At 40.6% G+C, this 20,586-nt stretch overlaps 1 protein-coding gene across 2 annotated transcripts in view; it reads right to left on the reverse strand.

Moving 5' to 3' along the window:
* LOC310876764 (mRNA-capping enzyme-like) overlaps positions 1–20,586 on the reverse strand; it is a 98,798-nt gene that overhangs the window by 14,663 nt on the left and 63,549 nt on the right. For both annotated transcript variants that reach the window (XM_083790409.1, XM_083790410.1), the window contains 2 exons: positions 17,093–17,161; positions 4,191–4,291 (listed from right to left, as the gene is read on the reverse strand). In XM_083790409.1, the coding sequence (XP_083646535.1) occupies positions 4,191–4,291; positions 17,093–17,161 (170 nt within the window). The remainder of the gene's footprint in view (positions 1–4,190; positions 4,292–17,092; positions 17,162–20,586) is intronic.

Below are 20,586 nucleotides of genomic sequence, written 5' to 3' on the forward strand. Positions count from 1 at the left end.
ACAGATACATGTTTGCGTTTAATTACTATTAAGCTTCCTCTGGGATGGCGACTTCTGACAGCAGCAGCAGTGTTTCTTGTTGGCGGGCAATCAGAGGCAGGCGGGGCAGGTGTGGCGTCACCAGGGGCGGGACTCTGTCTATGCTCGGACGTAGAATAGATTCACGCCTGCAGCAGTGGACTCTCTCTGTCTATGCTCGGACGTAGAATAGATTCACGCCTGCAGCAGTGACTCTGTCTATGCTCGGACGTAGAATAGATTCACGCCTGCAGCAGTGGACTCTGTCTATGCTCGGACGTAGAATAGATTCACGCCTGCAGCAGTGGACTCTGTCTATGCTCGGACGTAGAATAGATTCACGCCTGCAGCAGTGACTCTGTCTATGCTCGGACGTAGAATAGATTCACGCCTGCAGCAGTGACTCTGTCTATGCTCGGACGTAGAATAGATTCACGCCTGCAGCAGTGGACTCTGTCTATGCTCGGACGTAGAATAGATTCACGCCTGCAGCAGTGGACTCTGTCTATGCTCGGACGTAGAATAGATTCACGCCTGCAGCAGTGGACTCTGTCTATGCTCGGACGTAGAATAGATTCACGCCTGCAGCAGTGGACTTCTTCAAGTCAAGGAGTCCCAAATGTATATGTATGTATTTACCATTTAGCCACAGACTCCCACCTGAAAATGTTTTGTATCAGGGACCACCATAAGAGAAGATGTATTATGTTAAAGAAATTCATATTATTCCAATTTTTCCCAAAGCCATAGCAAGGGATTAATTTGTTAAAATGATTGTGATTTTGCTGGGGCCTAGAACCTCCCCAAGTACCCCACTTTGAGAACCAGTGTTCACCCTATCCTTGTTGATAATGCAATTTTAGTGATATAACAATATAGCAGCCAGTTATTGACAGTACGATTGATTGCTTTGCCGTGCTGAAGGTCATGGAGATTCAATGCCAAAACTGAAATTGGCAAAAAAAAATAAGGAAAATATAAACATACTGCTAAGTGCATTCATGCAATGTTAAAGGTATTATGCGATTGTGGTTTTCTTTTTCATTTTGAATGTTAATGTTCAGGCATTACATTTTATTATTACAATTACTTAATTAATATATTTATATATACTAGCCCTTACCCGTTTATTTGCCCCCCGGGGGGTACTGCGCCCTGGGTGCGTTTTCGCATTTTTAATTCACTAATAAATTCATTATTAATTAACAATTTGTTAAATTGGAAAAAGGGCTTTGTTAAGACCTCCATATTATTATGGTCAATGCCTGTGTGAAGTGGGAGCGATTGGTGCAGGCAGTGAGGAGCTACAGCAGTGTTTCTGACACACAGACAGACACACACACACACAGACACATTCAGACAGACATTTGCATCTTTTGCACCCATTTTATGCTGCTGCTAAGTGCAGTGAATTGCTACCAAAGAACATTGTGTGGTGTGTTTAATTATGCATTGACAATAAAGCATCTAATCTAAAAAGCGCAGATGACGCAGAGGAGAGAACAGGCCCCCAGCGGGAATCAAACCCGGGACCTTCTGGTTGTGAGGTGACATCGCTACCGACTGCGCCACCGTGCTCCTACGTGAGTGGCCCTCTAATGGAGTCGAAGCCATTGTTGTTGTGTGAATCTCTGTCTCTCTCTCTCCTCCTCCTCCTCTATCTCTCTCTCTCAACCCAACTGGTAAAGGCAGATGGCCACCCACTCTGTTCAACATGTCATGTTAAAAGGGAACCATTTCCCAGCTACTGCCACTGCCGCAGTGAGACAATGTGTTTATTTAAAGTAATTACATTGACTTAAGGTATGCTGCAAAGTGCTGAAACACATCCTCATCCAAATGCTGCTCATGGTCAGGCCTGACAACAACAACAACTGAAACAACCATCACCATTATTTGCTCCTTGGGTCCCACAATTGGTATTCAGCTCACAAAGCTAAAATTTGCACAATCCTTACTCCCTTGCCGGTCAAGGGAGTATGGCTTGAAATCAAATCTCCGTATTATATTCCCCCACATAGAATTGCTTCAAGCATTTCTTTATGGTCAAAAAATCCTGTGTGTGCTACTAGTGAAACTAATTTGAAATGACTACAAACTTAATGATAAAATATGCATTAATTATGCTTGTTTACAGTACTACTTGATCCATTTAACATCAGCAATGCTGAGGAGGACTAGCTGACTGCTATGGCAACAGCTAAACGTTATTCTAATACGCTAAATTAAATGTTTATCCAATGTTTATCTAATGCTTTCAACCAAACTTTGCAACAGGACATACAATTCACCAAGTACAGCTAAATGAAAGATGATGTACTAATTAGCTTTAGAAATAATACGGACTCAAGTGATCCATAATTCAAATGACAAACAGCTAGGTTTCTTTCAGTACCAACCACATTTATTTTATTCTGGTGTCGCTTCCTCTCATGCACCTTGTTCTCCTCTCCTTCAACGCCGCACCAAACCTCCTCCCAACCCCATAATCAGTTGCCGTCTTTGGAGGTGGTAATAGAAGTCTCAGTGGCATGCTGCAGACGTGCTCAAGGATGGATTGTGTGGGCTGATGAACAAGCTCCCTCCTCCCCTCTCTGTCTGTCTGTGTCGCTCCGAGAGAAACCAAGACAGATGAGAAGATCAGAGGAGCCAGTCGCCCATTTTCTCCTTTCATCAGAACATTCTTAAAGACAAGAACAGTGATCACTTTTACTCTCCTGCACAGGAGGACAGACAAGGCAAGAGTCTGGCTGATCTGTGGGCAGACCGTAGAGCAGTGTGAGTGGCTGTGCTCGGCTGGTAAATTATTTACATTGCACATTTTTTAATCTTGCCGTCTGATCACTCAAATTCATTTTACGTCCTGGTAACGTTCCGGCACCCAGACAGCCGCTTTCCTCCTTCCGCCCAAGGTGATCCTCCCAAGTAAGACCTGTTTGCAGGTTAAATGCTACAATGCTGGGACAGTCCAGCTGAGGACAGATGCAGCATATTCTCTAAAACCATTTACTGAAGCAGAGCTTACACATAATGGGATTTTGGTAAATTGTTGATTTGAAACCATGCTATCTCAGAAATGATAGTGAAGGTGTGCTTTGCTTTAAAAACATAATAAATCACACCTGTGTGAACCGAGTGGCGCAATTATATATTTATTCTTAGTTAATGTACTGTACTGTGCTCTGTAATGTACTTTGATTATTTTTGGGAAAAAATCTTTGAGAAATGACAGAGTTACCGTGTGGGGTTCGGGGGACATCTAGACCCCCAGCAACGCGGCCAGGGGGGCGGCCGGGTTCCGGCGGAACTTCCCGTGTCCGAAACAATCGAGAAATGACAGTTACCGCGTGGGGGTCCCCGGAACATCCAGACCCCCAAGAACACGCCCAGGGGGCCGGACCGGTTCCGATGAGCCTTCCCGTGACTGAAATGGTCGATAACTGACAGAGTTACCGTGTTGCAGATTTCCGTGTTCGGACATAGGGACACGTATAGGGACACACATAGCTGCGTAATGGAGCGGAGGCACCGCTTAAAAAAAGGCCCGGGCGGCTAGTGTGGTGGTCCGGGCACCTACTGTAGGCTGCTAAGCCAGCCTGACGGCATGTTATGGGTTCGGATCCCGATGGCCTTTGCCGTGTGTCTCCCCCCATCTCTCTCCTGTCACCATATTGTACCCTATCCAATAAAGGCCCCAAAAAACCCCAAAAAACCTATCTTTTTTTTTTTAAAGGAAAAAAAAACCTACCGTAATTTCATAGTTAACTATGAAGAGCTTAATATTTGCAATAACTTTCATTTTCTGAGGTGGTTATAGGGCTCTGGTACTCAACTGAATATGAAGGTTTGTCAAGATGACACTTGAGTACAGAATTAGAGCATAAGGCAAACATCGATATATATGATTAAAGTGGATTAAATGATGGAGGGGAAGCATCACCGAAGTATACTTCACTTTGTTCCAAAACATGGCTCAGAGCAAATGGCTGGTGTACACCGCAACAGCACTCAGATAAGTACACCGTCTGTGTACCAGAGTGATAGGTGACGTTAGAACAACAGTAGTCTCTCGAGACAGATTGTTGACTCGGTCAAATTCAAAGGAAAAGAGGGCACAAATTTTCCTTTATTTTCTGACGATGGGTTCTCAGATTGGAATAACAGTGACTCACCCTTCTCCGCCCACTTTGGTGATTTTGAGGCGGAAGTCAACAGAGTTGAGACTGGGGGGCTTCCACTTCAGGATCTCGTCACACCTCCCAGCTTTGTATTTCTACAGGGAGAGACACAGCACAGAGATGTTAACAATGTGGATAGTTTCTTCAGGCAGCAAAACAGGGTTGTGTGTGCTACAGCAAATACAGAAGATTATACCACAGGTCGTCTCGAGGAAGCAATCTGATTGTTTGAAACAGCCTTCTACATCTCGTTCCTGACCGCATCACTGTCGTAATATTGCTTAATTAATACCATTCCCCACCTTTGGCGTAGATCTACGCCAATTTAATTAATCGGACTCATCGCCATTGGCGTAGATCTACACCAATTGGTCTTTATAATGCTTTTGATGTACTGGAGCGTGCAATCTTGATCTTGTTCCCTGCGTGCACACGCGCCCATTCTATCCGTTTCTTTCAGTCACATGCATCTCCAAATCCTTGTTTTGACCTTTCTGGTCAAAACAAGGTTTATTCCACGGCCATAGCAGAACATGTGATCCCTGCGATCATGGTTTCCCTGCCCTCATCGCAAGACCGGAAGTGATATGCGACAACACGCACACTAGACAACATAACATCCGGTCGCAGATTTTTGAAGGGAAAATCCTGGCAATGAGGTTAATTAATTACACCTCGCACACCCTGCCTGCCATCTCTGTAGAATTTGGGTTTCAAGTGGGTCTGCCAAGTCCAATTAAAGGTTGAAAATGAATTCAAAATGATCCCACACTGCTTCAGTTGAGGTTTCTCAATTACTGAGGTTACATGATTATTTCTTTTTCAAACCAATCACCCACCACATCTTCCCACAATCTTCATTCATTATATATGCATACGTGACATAAAGGGTGGCAGGAGAAAAAACCATCTGTCAGGTTGCCCAGTAACACAAGTTTGCACACAGGAAAATCCATGAATTATCTAGCTTAATAATAATAATCGTTTTATTCTATAAATTACATTTTTCAAGAATCTAATGTTTTTTGAGTGGCGGTAGCCCCTCCTATATTTAGCTATTAGTGTAGATTTCCGTCCTACACAAACATTAAATTCCCATTGACAATGAATGGAGAATTTTACGTCATAGTGTCTGCGAAATAGGCATAGGGCTCTATTTTCGTCCTATCCCTAAACTACTTTGCCTTTTTTACTGTTTTGATTGAAAATAAGTTTTGAATAGTTCAACTAGCCGATCTACATCGACACGTTGTGAGCTTGTAGATTGACTATTTTATGTATTAAAAAATGTTTTTCAAAATAGTAAAAAAAGAAAAAAAGGTAAAGTAGTTTAGGGATAAGGGGTTTAGCATGGACGGAAATAGAGCCCAGTGTCTATTTTACGTCATGATGATGTACGATGATAAGAGCGCCCCTCTTATATAATAAACGCCCCTCCAAACATAATAGTAGCACGGAGTGTGATTATTTGATTGGGTGATGATGTATGACAATGCATGATGATAAGAGCACCCCTCACTTCACATGAGTGTGAATTTTGTATATATATCAACCAATTATATAAAAATAAATAGCAAATAAATAATTTGTAATCGCCTCAATAGATTAGTCAGATTAACTACTCAAACTAATTTTTCCCCAGAAACGGATTAATTAAAATGGTTTATTTTTTAATGATCTGTCAAATCAATTAACTGTTGCACCCCTAACTGAAACCACAGTGAATGAGCCTGACAGTACTCCGATAATACAGAAACACAAACAATAATGGTACTTTGAGGACAAGTGTATAGATGTACACAGCACAAGGGACTTGAAAGAAAATGCATCGCTGCTCTTCACATATTTCTCTTGCTTGGCCCTCAAACTGGAGGCCTGCTGTGTGAGTGTTGGCACCCCTCTGGGTTTTCTGAAATTAGATCTTGATAAGACTTCAAAAACTGCCACTCTCCCACTGACTCCCAGTATCTACCCGTTTTAACCATCTGTCTGTTGATGTCCCTTTTATGCCTATATATGGAGATGTCTGTATCCGTGTGTTAGCATCAATTTTATTCCCATTTATGGAGATCCCAACTGCTGATCCACCCATGAATAAAGGCGATTTGAATATTTATGGTGAATTCTTTTTGAGAACAGCAGCCATTTGTATATACCAAAAATTGTTGATTGTTGAATGCAACAAGGTAGCAACTTTCATCTGACCTCTATGCAAACTCCCTAACATTTTAAACGATGGAGTCCTGTGAAAAGAAGCTTTAACCAAGCATCCTGTGCTTGTTCTGAAGGGTTCGTGGTAGGTGGGGTTTAGTTTCCGCATTATATGGACACTTTTTGGAAATAGGAAAGGGCTTAATAATATTGAATAGACAATCCACAGTGGTTGTGAGTATGTCTGTCAACTGCTACATGCAACCCCCCCCCCCCCCCCTATGTACTGTGCTGCCATCACTGAAGACCCAAGCACAGAGTAGAGCAGTCAACTTTGTATAGTTGCTTGAGCAAGTCAAAGCCTGACTTTGTCTCTTTCAGTGAAAAATTACACGAGTCCTTGCTTTGTGCCTGATGGGGCTCTGAATGTGGGAGGAGGCCTTCACAGGCCTTTGAAACCAGTGCTCTCCATGTGGCTATTCACCGCAAAAGGGCACGGCTCTTTTTAAGAATACATCTTTTCATATGAAACCGTGGGCGTCGAGAGGAAACATTCTTCAATAGTCAGTCATGCTGTGCATTGAAAAATGTACAAGCATCAGAACTGTCTGCTCTGGTGAGATGTCCTTCAACGCGAGACATTTACATGTAAAGTGAGGTGATATCAGTACAACTGGCTAGTAATCGGGATAAGGGCTGCATTATTTTCGTAGCACTGATTCCATTGATTACTCGTTTGATAAATCAAATTATTCAGAAACAAAAACACCAAAAATAACTAGTTAAATTGATTTGTTGGTTCAGGACCCAAACACTAGAGCACGGTAATGATGGAAGTTGGAGATCCATGCCCCACACGGCTATGCAATACCCGCTGTACACGTGTCAGAGTACCCGTTCCACCCATGTGTCTGTGTCACTTTTATGACTATATGGAGATTCATGCATCTGTCTCTCTGTGTCCCTATATTCCAATATATGGATTTCTGTGTCAGGCATGCACACATATGGAATATTGTGATTTCAGCCATGCCCAAATACAGTATGGAGGCAGAGGCCTTTTGTGGCGGTTCTCGAGTTACAGCCGTACGTACGTACGCGCACACACAGACAGACAGACAGACACATGGTGCATTTATAGATAGATATTGATTAGTCTGATTTACACTAACCGCATTACCATAATCCCATTATGGAATTTTAAACTTTGTCGTACAATGTTGCGCCAACAATAGCCAATCTACAAGCTAGCTCACGCGTAGCTAGCTCACTACTCATGAAAGTAGTATTTTATTAAAATGTATTATTTTCTATAACCAATTAAATTGATTACTTATTGCACTCCTAGGCAGGATTTGCTAAAGATCATTAAAATACTCAGATAGTGTGTGTCACTGGCCATCAGTTGCCCTTGGAATCAACAGGCTTTAGACATTATTATTACCTAATCAGACTCCACATTCAATAGGTGTCCTTCAACTCAAGATTCTATTCAATTGAAAGTGCCCTTTTCCCATTTCCCATTACTGGTGAATGTTGTTGCATGAACATGCAAAACAAAGCCTGAATTACAGAAGTGCAAAACAGACCTTGAATGTAGACCATGCATTCATCCACAAATCTCTGATCCCGATCCATTCAATTAATTTCCTTGTAAAGATGTGGCATTGAATATAAATTGCCCACTGTCTTGGGCAATGAATTGAGCAGCTGAAGAACAAGAACAAACTGAGGGAGAGACTAACAGTTATTTTCAAAGTACAAGTAATTGCAGGGTTTAATTGACTGATTCAAAAGAAGGTACAAAGCGCAATGTGTATGAATAAAGAAAACTTGATCCAGCAGCAACCATCTTTAACATTTGGATTAGAGCTGGGACTCGATTAAAAAAAATTATCTAATTAATCAGAGGCTTTGCGATTAATTCATCTAGATTAATCGCATTTTAATCGCATATCATTATTTGACCCGAGAACAGAGAGAAAGCATTTTTTTCAAATGGATTTTGGTATACTAGTGAATCAATGAATAGTGAATACATACTTATGTATTCACTATTCATTGATTTTTGTATTGTATTGTTTTTGTAGTAATAGGGGTAATAATTTTTTTTTTTTTTTAAGATATTTTTTTGCGGCTTACGCCTTTTATTGATTTTTGAAGGGACAGACAGTAGGCTGACAGGAAACGGGAGAGAGATGGGGGGATGACATGCAGTAAAGGCCGTGTCGGGTCCGGGAGTCGAACCCGCGGCACACTGCGACTGGATTACCAGTCCGGTGCCCAGACCGTTACGCTACGGCCTGGGCCGGGTAATAATTCTTTATTGAATAATTGCACACAACTGTGCTGTAATCCACGCTACCATCGGATAGCCTTTTAAATCCTATTTCCAATCCACGGGGACAAGCAAAGTGATCTCAGCGGCTTCCCCCAGTCTGGTGAACTGTCTGCGGTTTCTGGTGGTGTTATTGTCTGAAGAGGACACGGACACTTGGTGCGCAGGTCCGTCTGAAAACTGTCCAGTGACAACGTTCCGCGGTGAAAAGAAATTGTGCAATTAAAATGCGTAATTTTTTTTAATGCATTAATTTTTCTGTAGTTAATTAATCGTAATTAATCGCAATTAGTCCCGGCCCTAATTTGGATCATTCAAAATATATTCCCATTGAAACAAGTCAATTCATGGTTGTAATTAAGGGCTGTAGCACTATTAGTTTATTATTATTAATAATTATGTACAGAAAATCTGTTGTACAAGCCAACAAGCACGGCCAATGCCATTCAATATATAAAATTAGTGTGTCATGTGAACAAGAGAATATGCATAGGCCTACTAGCGCAAGCTGTGCAATACATCGGCTATTATATATATTATATTATTATAGGCTATATTCTTTTGTGTTGACAAATGTTGGGCACAGCCTACATCTTATATTTTTAGCCTACATATTTCATATGAGGTTTGGGGACTATTGATTCAGAATGAAGACTAAAGCAAAAGACTAAATACATATATGCATGCCTTGGTCACTGGTATGGCACCCTCCGATCTGACTTGGAAATGAGCGGAATGTACAACCAACGTCCGCCAATGTCACGGCCAAGTTCAAATGATGAATTCCACACGTAACGTGGGGATGATCATAAATGTCCGTACGCTCAAGATATGAGCACAAGCACCGTTCCAGCCCATAGTGTTAAACTGGTGAACTGATTTGTTGCTGATGATCTATTGCTGCCTTTTGAACGTCGACAGCGACACCGTCATTGTTTTGTAAAACAGGCTAAGGGAATTCAGTCCAATTCAAAAGTGAGAAATCCATAAAGAGTTTAAAGTGCAGACAGTGACCAACAATATTTTTCTAATGTACTGTATGGCTGCCATATCTCCTCCTCACATTCCCATATGAAAAGACCATTTGTTGAAATCCCCTGCCAGTGTCTGCTCAACCTAGACAGCCAGGTGCACAGGTCTCCACATAATTCTAATTATGTGCACCCAAAGCCTTCCCCTTCTCTGATTATTCATGAGATATTTGATCGATCCAACTGAAATGAGCCACAGAGGGCAACCTGACCCTCAGCTCAGCTGTGTCGACACAGCAACCCATGTCAATTCCTTGTATCTAAACCCAGAGCCTTTTCTACAGTCAGGTCATGTAAAAGCTTCAGTGTAGTCCTTAAAAGATAGAACATAAATTCAGATTTATTTAGCACACTCACACTCCACAGTATGATTAACTGTGGAAATAGCCAGAATAAAAATGTGAGATGAAAGGGATGAGATAGTGGGTTGGGTTGTGAGGGGCATGCATTTAATGGAATCAAATTATAACAATCCAAAACGACAATCAGTTGTAATGTTGTAGTCATACAGGGGAGGCAACAGCCAAGCAGAAAACACAGAATACATATATTGATATTGTAGCATGGATCAAGCAATATTGACTCATCAGTTAATTGATCTATCTAGGAGAGATCAGCTTGGACAGCCAAAGCCACTCTACTGGTGTCGTCGCAGCTGTAGACTGTAAACCTGCAGACATTCATAACCAGACATTGTACTCCCCAATGGCTCTACCCATACAGTAGTCTTGCTTCCATGATAAGGACTTTGCAAATCCCAAACAGAAAAACGAAAAAACAAGAGTGAGTTTAAATGCTCAGCTACAGGTGATAGCTTTATGGCAATCTGCCTATAAAGGTGGCACAAGGGCAAAATCCATTGATTCACCAAAATCAGTAGGGGCCATCTTCTGGAAAGCATGAATGCACTCAGCAGTGGCATTAGGCGCGTTAGATCTTGAGATATCTTGTGTGCAAGTGCACATTTTGGCGAAATGGTGGAGCTAATGCAAAGGCTAGGGGACATCCAGGGCACACAAGTTCAAAACGCCAGTAATCCTTATCTGATGAGATTTTGGGTTGTTAGTTCAAAACCAAGAATCAGGATTGGGGATCACTCCAACCATATCAGGAAATCAAAGCTGTTATCTGGATCAAATCTTCAAAATAGGTTAGTTCAAAAGTTAACTGAAACATAAGATTGGGATTAAAAAAAAAAAAAAAAAAAAAAAAGAAAGAACAGGCTGACCTTGATCCCAATGGATCAATTTAATACGATTAATTTAATTTATAAATAAATACATTTATTCAATTAAATTGTTTCATTATAATGAATATGTTAATCATTGACTGCCATTGACTTCCTTTGAAGCATGTCAATCTAAACACACAAATAGGACTGCTAAAGAAGTGTGCACCCGGAAACACAACCATGTCCGATCTAAAGTCAGAGGTTTTATAAAAATCACACCAGTGTGAACCAAGTGGTGCAACTCCCGTCTATTGGTTCTCTGTATCGTTCCAATTTGTATCATTCCAATTTCTTCTCTGTATCGTTCCAATTTCTTCTCTGTATCGTTTGCGTCCAGCAGGTGGCAGCCATGTCACATACTTCTCTCGTTACAATTTCACGCATGCGCACACCACTCATACAGGTACACAAACAGGTACACAGGTACATGGACATTGCATGCTGGATGTAGAAGTGGTTGCACCACTTAAAAAATAAACAATTCAGGCTTTCTTTGTTTTTGGCGAAAACAGGCTATATTCAACTGCCAACAACTGTTGGAGTGTCGCAGTGACAAGTTTTTATTTTATTTTTTTATTCTCCCGTCGATGAAAGCAGCTCGTTGTGGAGCAAAATATTCCGTGGGTCGTGGAAGGTTAGTAAAAAACCCTCAAATTCTGGAACAGACTGCAATAGGCGATGTTTGAAACTCTGGCATTTAATGAGTAGAAGTGTGTAAATGTAAATACTACCTTATTTGTAGGCTCTATTGTTGATTCAAATCTTCATTTATTTGTGTGCCCTTGCCTACCTCTCAGAACAGTTTATTCAAATAAAGAATAATAATGTAAAAATGTAAAAGTGAGAGAAGAGGAGAAGAGACTACTGCCCTTTTCAGTAGAGAAAATGGCCTTTAATTTGTGGGTTAGGATTTCTTTTTTAAATCCACTGTAATTCAGACCATGTTTCTGAGATATCTTGTTTGAGACCACAGTGGTGGACGGACGGACTGACTGACATTGCCATCCTTCAGTGTAGCTGATGGGGCAAAAAAATATATACAATAAAAAAATGTGTGTCCAGTAGTGGGGGAGAGAGACACAAGCAGGCAGTGTGTTTCAGTTCACTGCGTAGATAGTTGCCTTCTGCTTTCCAACAGCCAAGGATTAACGCCAAGCCTGACTTGGTGCTGGAAGCAATTGAGTGTGTCTTCAATCTGTTGAGCCCATACATCACAAGACAATCCTGTCATATGCAAAAACATTCCTCACATAATTCTTAATAGAGACACTTGTCTTTGGAGATATGTATGATGGAGATATGTATGATGACAGATGATACTTTATCAGTAGATTGTTTAAATATTATTTCTCACACGATTTATTTTTCCCCCCTTCATGATTTGTCTTACTAGAATGTTTTACCTCGACCCAACATTTGTTTTTATAATAACAGTAATACACAATAAGTGTCCAGCTTGACGTGAGTGTGAAAGTGCAATACTTTCATCACCTGGGCTTGTATAGATGGGCCATTTATTAAATCTGAAAATGGCAGCAGCTAAACACAGTTAGATAGATAGCAGCAATCTCTTTTTATCAAATAACCAATACATACAATAGCCTACAGACACTATGTATTGGCAAACAGGCTGACAACATGTTTGATGGTCATGTCCTGAATAATCCCTATCCGAGTCCCACAATGCTCCCAAAGCACACAGCTGATATTGATCATCCTAGCCATCTCCTGGTCAGGCTTTATTTGTGTTGATGGAGTGTGTTCACCTACCCTGTGATTTTCAGCTAGACCCCAGATATGACTCAAAATAATCAATATCAACAGAATACAAGGGAAGGGAATATAACAATGCCCCCTGGTAACCGGAACAAAATAAATGGTGAAACTGTTCTTTCTTTACTTACACTTATATTGAGGGAAAAGTTTTTACTTTGAGCCTTCAGGTTACTTCTTTTTAGCATTAAGGGCTCCATTTTTGTCAGTGGCCTTACCCGCGGCGCTGCCCGCAAGTCAGCCGCAGCCTGCAAATTACAGGTAGGGCAGCTTGCCAGGATTAATTAAAGAATGATTACTATATGCCAGGATATCCCTCCGTTTAACCCTTATTTTGAAGATCCAAAACACCGCGACCAGAACCGGATGTTGACTCAATGGTGTGTGTTGTCGGATTAGGTGTTGATCTCTCACTAGCTGATGAGAGGTACAGACCGGCGCCATTACAGCGACTGCTATGCTCCATGTAATAAGCGTTGTTTTGACCAGAAATGCCACCTGGGACGGGGAATTGGAGATATAAGCTACTGAAAGCGTGCAGGTGCACGCGCAAATCAAGTCCAGTGTTATGGCTAACAACAGATAGCCAACCGAACAGTGTTGTTTTTGGCAGGCATTTTTTTGATTTAGTCAGTCTTAGTCTTTTGGAAAAATGCTTAATTAGTCTTAGTCAGTCTTAGTCATTTGGAAAAATGCTTAATTAGTCTTAGTCAGTCTTAGTCATTTCTATCCTTGATAGTTTTAGTCGACGGAAACTCCTAAGGGTTTTAGTCAGTTTTAGTCATTTTAGTAAAAGGTTTTAGTCCAGTTTGTCAAAAGATTAAAAATGTCTTTAAATAAAATGTCTATAGCGTACAGGTATTAATTAGAGCTGGGACTCGATTAAAAAAAATTATCTAATGAATCAGAGGCTTTGTAGTTAATCTCGATTAATCACATTTTAATCGCATATCATTATTTGACCCAAGAACTGTGAGAGAGCCATTTTTTTAATGGATTTTGGTATACTAGTGATCAATGAATAGTGAATACATAAGTTTAAGCAATAAAACATTGTTTTTGTAGTAATAATATCTCAAAATTAATAATGTATATACAGCTTTTCTGAGTACCCAAAAATGCTTTACAAGGGGGACATGAATCAAAGACAACTTTATTAAAGGAAATAAAAATAAATAGCTGGGGAAAGTAATATTGAAGGTTTGGATGGTGGGGGAATGTCTCTGAGAGTTTTGGGGAATGCATCCTACAGGGTTTGGGGGGGGCTTCAATTGGTGCAGAAAATATGTGACATGACCATAAGAAAACACCTGTGTTTCTTCCGTGGACATACAGTAACAGCCATAGCAGATTTTACATTTTATTTGGCCATAACCGTTTAGTTAGAAACCATGTCATCTGGTCGGGTACTTGAACTGCTACTGGGAGTTGGAATAACATTAGCTCTGATCCATAGTGTTAGGAGGAAAGTAGGCTTTCACACCTTTTTTATGTTAAAAACGAGGGGCTGCACAGCTTCCGCAGGTGTGAGTGAGGGGAAAGGATCAAATTAAGTACGATAGAACTCCTGAGTCCTAACTACACTATCGACCAGAGCTACTGTTGTTCCAATCCAATCCAATCCACTTTATTTATATAGCACGTTTTAAAACTCAGTTGTTGATTGACGTTAGCTTCCAGGCTAGGCTCGGTGCAACATGTTTCGCATTGAGCCGACACTGGAGGCTTGACGAGGTGCGGTGAGGTGATATGTGAATTCTTTATTGAATAATTGCACACAACTGTGCTGTAATCCACGCTATCATCGGATAGCCTTTTAAATCCCATTTCCAATCCACGGGGACAAGCAAAGTGATCTTAGCGGTGCCGGCTTCCCCCAGTCTGGTGGTGGTCTGAAGAGGACACGCACACGCACACAGAGTCGAAATGGGACTGTGTGTGTGTGTGTGTGTGCATGCATGCAGATGGGCGTGACCAACTAGGAAAGGAGACTGGAGAGGAGGATAGCGGCGAGAGCAGTGACTATTATTGGCGGAACATTTTCATGCATTTGTTCGTCAATCCACTAACATTTTCGTGTAGCCTCGTCTTGTCAACAATAACACACACACGTCTCGTCATCGTCATCAAACATAACTACGGTATTTAGCTCGTCAGCGTCAGTCTTGTCCCGAAATATTTTAGGGTCGTTCGTTTTAGTCCGTCTTAGTCCTGAAAAAAGGGGAGTTGACGTCGTCATTTACGTTATCGTCAGTCCTGACGAAAACAACACTGCAACCGAAGCTAATGAGTAGCCTTTCGACTAGATCAGATCAAAACATTTATACAACTGAATTAACGTAATGTACGTGAATTGGCGCTTGCAGAGACTAATCAATTAACATAGGTTAAGTTTCTCGGCGGGGATTGTATTAAATGGTATAGTGGTGCAGCATTACCTGCTATCCATTATGCTGACACCGTTATTCGCGCTTAGAGGTGTGTTGCCAAAAAGAGCGTAGTAATGATCTGCAGGACGAAAGGGGATAAACACCTCTCCTTTCCTTCCTTATATTTATCTGATCAGGTGTCCATTTGCAGTAAAGCTAAGTATCTGGAGGATAACTGACCAACTGTATGATGAGGATCTGTATAGGCAGCACCGTATACAGTACTATATGCTCATATATGCTGGGGAGGAAATGTCACTCATGTTCACCCCCTTGAGGGTTAAATTTAAGAAAACAAGAATGTATAAACTGCAGGTTGCCTATAATGATTGCATGCGTATATTATTGAAGAAACCAAGGTGGAGCAGTGCAAGTGAGTTATTCTGTAGTGTGGAGAGTATACACTTTTCATGCCTTACTGAGAAACTTGATGTATAAATTTATGTCGGCTCAATGAGACTCAAAACTGTATAATTATGCTGCTGTGTAACCCCAACTTCAGTAGCACTAGGTATCAGTCTGCTTTTTAGAAGCACTGGTATGAATGTTTATTGTAAAATTGATGTTTTTATGGGTTAGGGGTGTTTCTTCTCTGTATGTAACATTATGTTGTTGTTGTCTGTTTTTATTGGACCCTGAGTCTGAACAAATAAAGTTGATTGATTGGCTTCATTATTGTAACGCACAACCACATCTATGCATAATGTAACAGGTAGCGGAGGTGTTTTAGGCCAAAATAGCAACTTTTGCAGGGGAACACGCTGCCCAATGCTAAATGCCCAAATAGTAATTTAGGGACTTCCAACTAAAATAGAGCTTTAAGTGTTAGCCTTCCTTATCTAAAAGAGGCACCAATGAAGAAAAACAGCAAACTACTGCAAATTTCTAAATGTCAATACTTATCCCTTAATAGCCTAAAATAGAAATTCACAAAGCTCCTAGAAATGGAAGGAAGGAAATGAGACATAACATGAACAAATAGAGATTATCCAACACTATTTTGCATTGTTTGTACTTTGTATTATTCTGTATCATTTCTGTGTTTCTGAGGTGGAGAATTGGTCTGGTGGAGACAAAGAGTTACCGATATATATAAACTAGAGGGCGAACTGCCCCGCACCTAGCGATAATTTCAATGGAAGTTGCTCACTGGCGTTTGAACTGTGAAGCACTCGGAAGAATGCTCAAGAGTGTTGAAAGTACATTTTTACTTTCATATACTCTTACTTTTACTGTTCTCCAGTACAGTAAAACACAGGATACTGATGGAGCTGTAAACACTATACTGTATGTGCTGACATTTATTTTAGCCACAAAGCGAGTGTGGTACTTGGGAAAATATAATTCTGTGCTCTGCGCAAACACGTCTGTCACACTGTTCCCAGCCAGCATTTACATAGGTGTGCTCCCTGGCTACAGTTTTAGCATGCATCTAGACAGCTTCCTGTCCAGCAGCAATGATGTGCTGGAGGATTTTATATACAGTACATAAAAATATATCCAGTACACCATTGCATCAGGCTCCACTGATTCATAGAATATTGTGTATTAACCTAAGTGCACTTGAGTCCCACAAAGGAGGAGAACAAGGGCTCAGCATTAATATTGCAGATGAAAGAATGCCATGGGGGACCACTCTAACACCAAGCTCATCAGCATGAGCTCAACAGAGCCCTTAACATAAGATATCATACTTAGGGCACTGGTGGTCAACATGAGGTACGAGACCCCAGGGGTCACCAGCCAAATGATTAATTGATAGTTGGGAACTGAATGGACCTTTATGGGTTCATAACTCAAATGGAACCAAATGGAAGCAAGTGATGTCGTGGGAGGGTCAATGTCAAACAAAACAAGACGGATAAATAAAAATAAAAAGTGCAGACATATGATGTGTTGCAATAAGCATTTTGTTTTGGAATATAACAGATGCTGAAGCTTACCCCACATGGCTGGAAGATTAGCCCGTCGACCTCGTGGCTGACCTGTGATGTGAAGTTCCCATCCAGGAGCTGAAAAAGACAATGGGAGGTCATACAAGATGATTAGAAATATATGCAAGGTCAAACTGGCATTGGAGTGGAAACACATGTAATGACAACTATTATATCATGTCAAAGAGCAACGCTATGACACTCTAAAGCCAGGTTGAGTATCGACTATCAACATTCAATAAATCCATCCATCCACACGGTCTTAACCTAGATTGCTAGAGCATGGCTCAGACACCAGTGCTTATCATTTGACATGCCAGAGTAAAGACTAGAATAGCGCATGAGTCATTAGGCTCCTGATGACTGTAAAATAGTGGGTTTCATCTGCTTCATTGCCATTGTCACCCCAACAACAGCTGTTGCATGTTATCAGAGCTACAAAGAAGAGCTGGCTGTGGAAATTATTCAGTGGCAGAGGTACCATCATCCTGAGGCCTTTGTTTAGACGAGGATGAGACAAAGCACCAAACACTTGCCAGACTTAGTCAAGAGCTTAACTATCTTCTTTGATACCTGCAAAAAGTCTTCCATGCATCATTTATAAAAATGTCTGTACAAAACAGCACAGGGTCAGAGACATGGTTGCCTTGGTTATGTATTCAAAAGCATCAAAACCAAGGACATTTTCTACTAGAACTACTACAGAGGAGCTTATTTATTTATTATGGCCGTGTTATAAGTGCAAGCATTTACTGTGTTGTAAACACCCATACTACACTATTATATCACTGTAACTGAGTGCAAATCAAATCTTAAACTAATGTTTCACCTAATTCACACCCATCTATGAAAGATGCACAAGGCGGGAGCATGGAATAGTGGACAAAATCTTATCCATTATCCAACAACAAAATATTCTTTGGTTTAAGAGGCTAAACTCATCAACATTATATGTTGTCTATAGTATTGAATAGAGCCTAAACAATAAGGATCAAACATCTACAAAAATCTGAATCTGCCTTCAGGATACTGTATGAACTCAAAATGTAACAAAATATGTAGAATATTGTAGAAAATTGTCCAATTCTTGCGAATACTGGGGGAAAAATCTGCAATAGTTGGCAAAACAGTTAAAACTATACTGAAATATCGAGTGAAAATCCATTAAGCAATCCATTATCCTTATCAAGCATAATAATAATAATAATTCTCAGTGCTAAAGTCCATAAGCAATTTTAGTTGTTTTTAGAAAATAAGACTTTCTGTACTTCTCCGATCGACCTCATCTCTTTCAAGTGATAACTGATCTATGCTCTATGTCCGTGCAGACGGAAAATATAGGCAGGATATGGACATGGTCAATAAAGTACAATAAGACCTAATGCATTTGTGCACTAGAGGAAAGATCAGGTATCATACAGTAGCCTGCCCAACAAGACAGAACTCACGGAAAAAGCAACACAGATAGGCGTGACATAGCCAGAACAACAATATTCTCTTCACAGCACAATGAATCTCTTCTCATGGCTAGTGTGACAGAAACCATTTACATTCTAATCATCGGGGGGAATAAAACTGTCTCTCTCAAGCAAATCATCAAAGTGTGTCATTTCCCTCAGGTTCGGACATCCTACCCAGCGCCCACCCTTTGAAAACATGAGTGTTCAGTGTGATGTACAGTCAGAATGGAAGCCAGCAGAGAGAGATAAGGAGCCATCACACATTAACAGACACATTCACAGATACGTTCACAATGCAGGAGGAGATGATGGAAAACTCATCATTAGTGAGAACCAGCCCTGTGCTGCGCAGAGCTGTACAGAAACTAGAAAGGTGAACTCAGTGGAGCACATACTGCATATAATGTAATATCTCCACCAGGCTGGGGGGCCTAACCAAAATTAAAGATGCCGTGATTTCCCCCCCCCGCCCTAAAACATGATCATCAGATACTATGATTATACTAGGAGAAATATTAAGTGTACAGACAGTGATAAAATTATGTTTTTATGTATCAACCTGACAAGCAAAACATTGGACAATGATTTCTGGGTGTTTTTTTCCCTTCGTAAAATAGGCTCCTCCTACAAACTTTTTAGCCAACAATTATAGCTAATCTGTAAAGAATATAAAAACACTGATATGATACGATGTTTACCACATGACTCCAGAGATAATGTGTAGCAATTTGTGTGAATTCTTTGAAAATTACAAGCCACTCGTGCAAACTTTAGATGTCAGTCTTAGCCAATCAGAATAGAATATGAAAAATCTGACAGATCCGTCTTGATCAGCCAGACGGACAGACAGGGTGCTAAACAGTATCGGCCACGCCTTCGGCCTGGTGGTGACAATGCATTGCTCTGGTTACTTTGCAAGACTCTCTCTTTCCTTTTTGTAACACTTTGACACTGTTGGCATTGGGATATTTGATCAACTTTGTTTGAAAGTCTAGCATCCCAGCCACAGAGTTGCATTATTTTCAAAGCCGATTTATGTACATTGATTTACTGAGACAGGATGTTGTAGAGAGACAGGCAAAAGGGATGACATTCATCATGGGTCCTAGTCCGGGAAGTTAACAAATTGTCCGTACAGGCTTAACCATCAAGAGACCCAAAGCACTTCAACCCTAATCACCAACAGTGTATCAACTAACCCTGTTAAATACCTTCATGTACATCTATTATTCATAGGGTGGGCGATAGGGGATACCACATTTTCAATGCATGAATACATCTTAGCCATGCTAGGGAGATGGTGCGCAATGTATCCTATAGTTCTGGTCCAAAGCTCTAATGCCTTCATTAGAGCTGTTACTCTTCTCTTCCTGCGCTCGCATGGAATGCAGACCAGCCTCTCGTCTGTAGCGAAAATATAAAGAACATTTTTGCTACTCACCAATACAAAGGGCGGCTTGTGTTATTAGAAAGCCTACTTTCCTTAGTGGACGCACTCTGAGCGCCCATCACACGTATAAAATGTGTTTTTTTTTTTAACCAATAAAGGTTAAATAAAAAATGAAAATAAATATGACAAATTACCTAAATACTGTATACAAAGAAATTACTGACATCTTTTATAAAAAATAGTGGAAATAACAGATCTACAAGCTCTCACCGACGCATTGAGCATAATCTAAAATAATTGCAATTAGACAATTATGCAATAATTGTGACAGGCCTAAGCCTACAACTCACTCTAAATTCCCACCAGACAAGACAGACGACATGACAATACAGTTAAGTAAACAAATGTAAAACATGTAGCAAAGATGAAAACAGGCACATACCCCGTGATAAGCTGTGACCAGCTCTCACTTGACCATTTTGGACAGACCGACCAACCAGTGGCTCTCAAACATTATCGTTAGAAGATGGCATGGAACAATTTGTTTACTTGCTGCTCTGTCTCAGAAACCTGCCCATCAATGTCATCATTGGTACAGTAGGTGGTTTGGAAACTTAAAACTTTTTAAATGAATGCAAATATAATGGCATTAT

This window comes from Protomyctophum parallelum (genome assembly GCF_964188405.1).
Source record: "Protomyctophum parallelum genome assembly, chromosome: 19".
Lineage (NCBI taxonomy): Eukaryota > Metazoa > Chordata > Actinopteri > Myctophiformes > Myctophidae > Protomyctophum > Protomyctophum parallelum.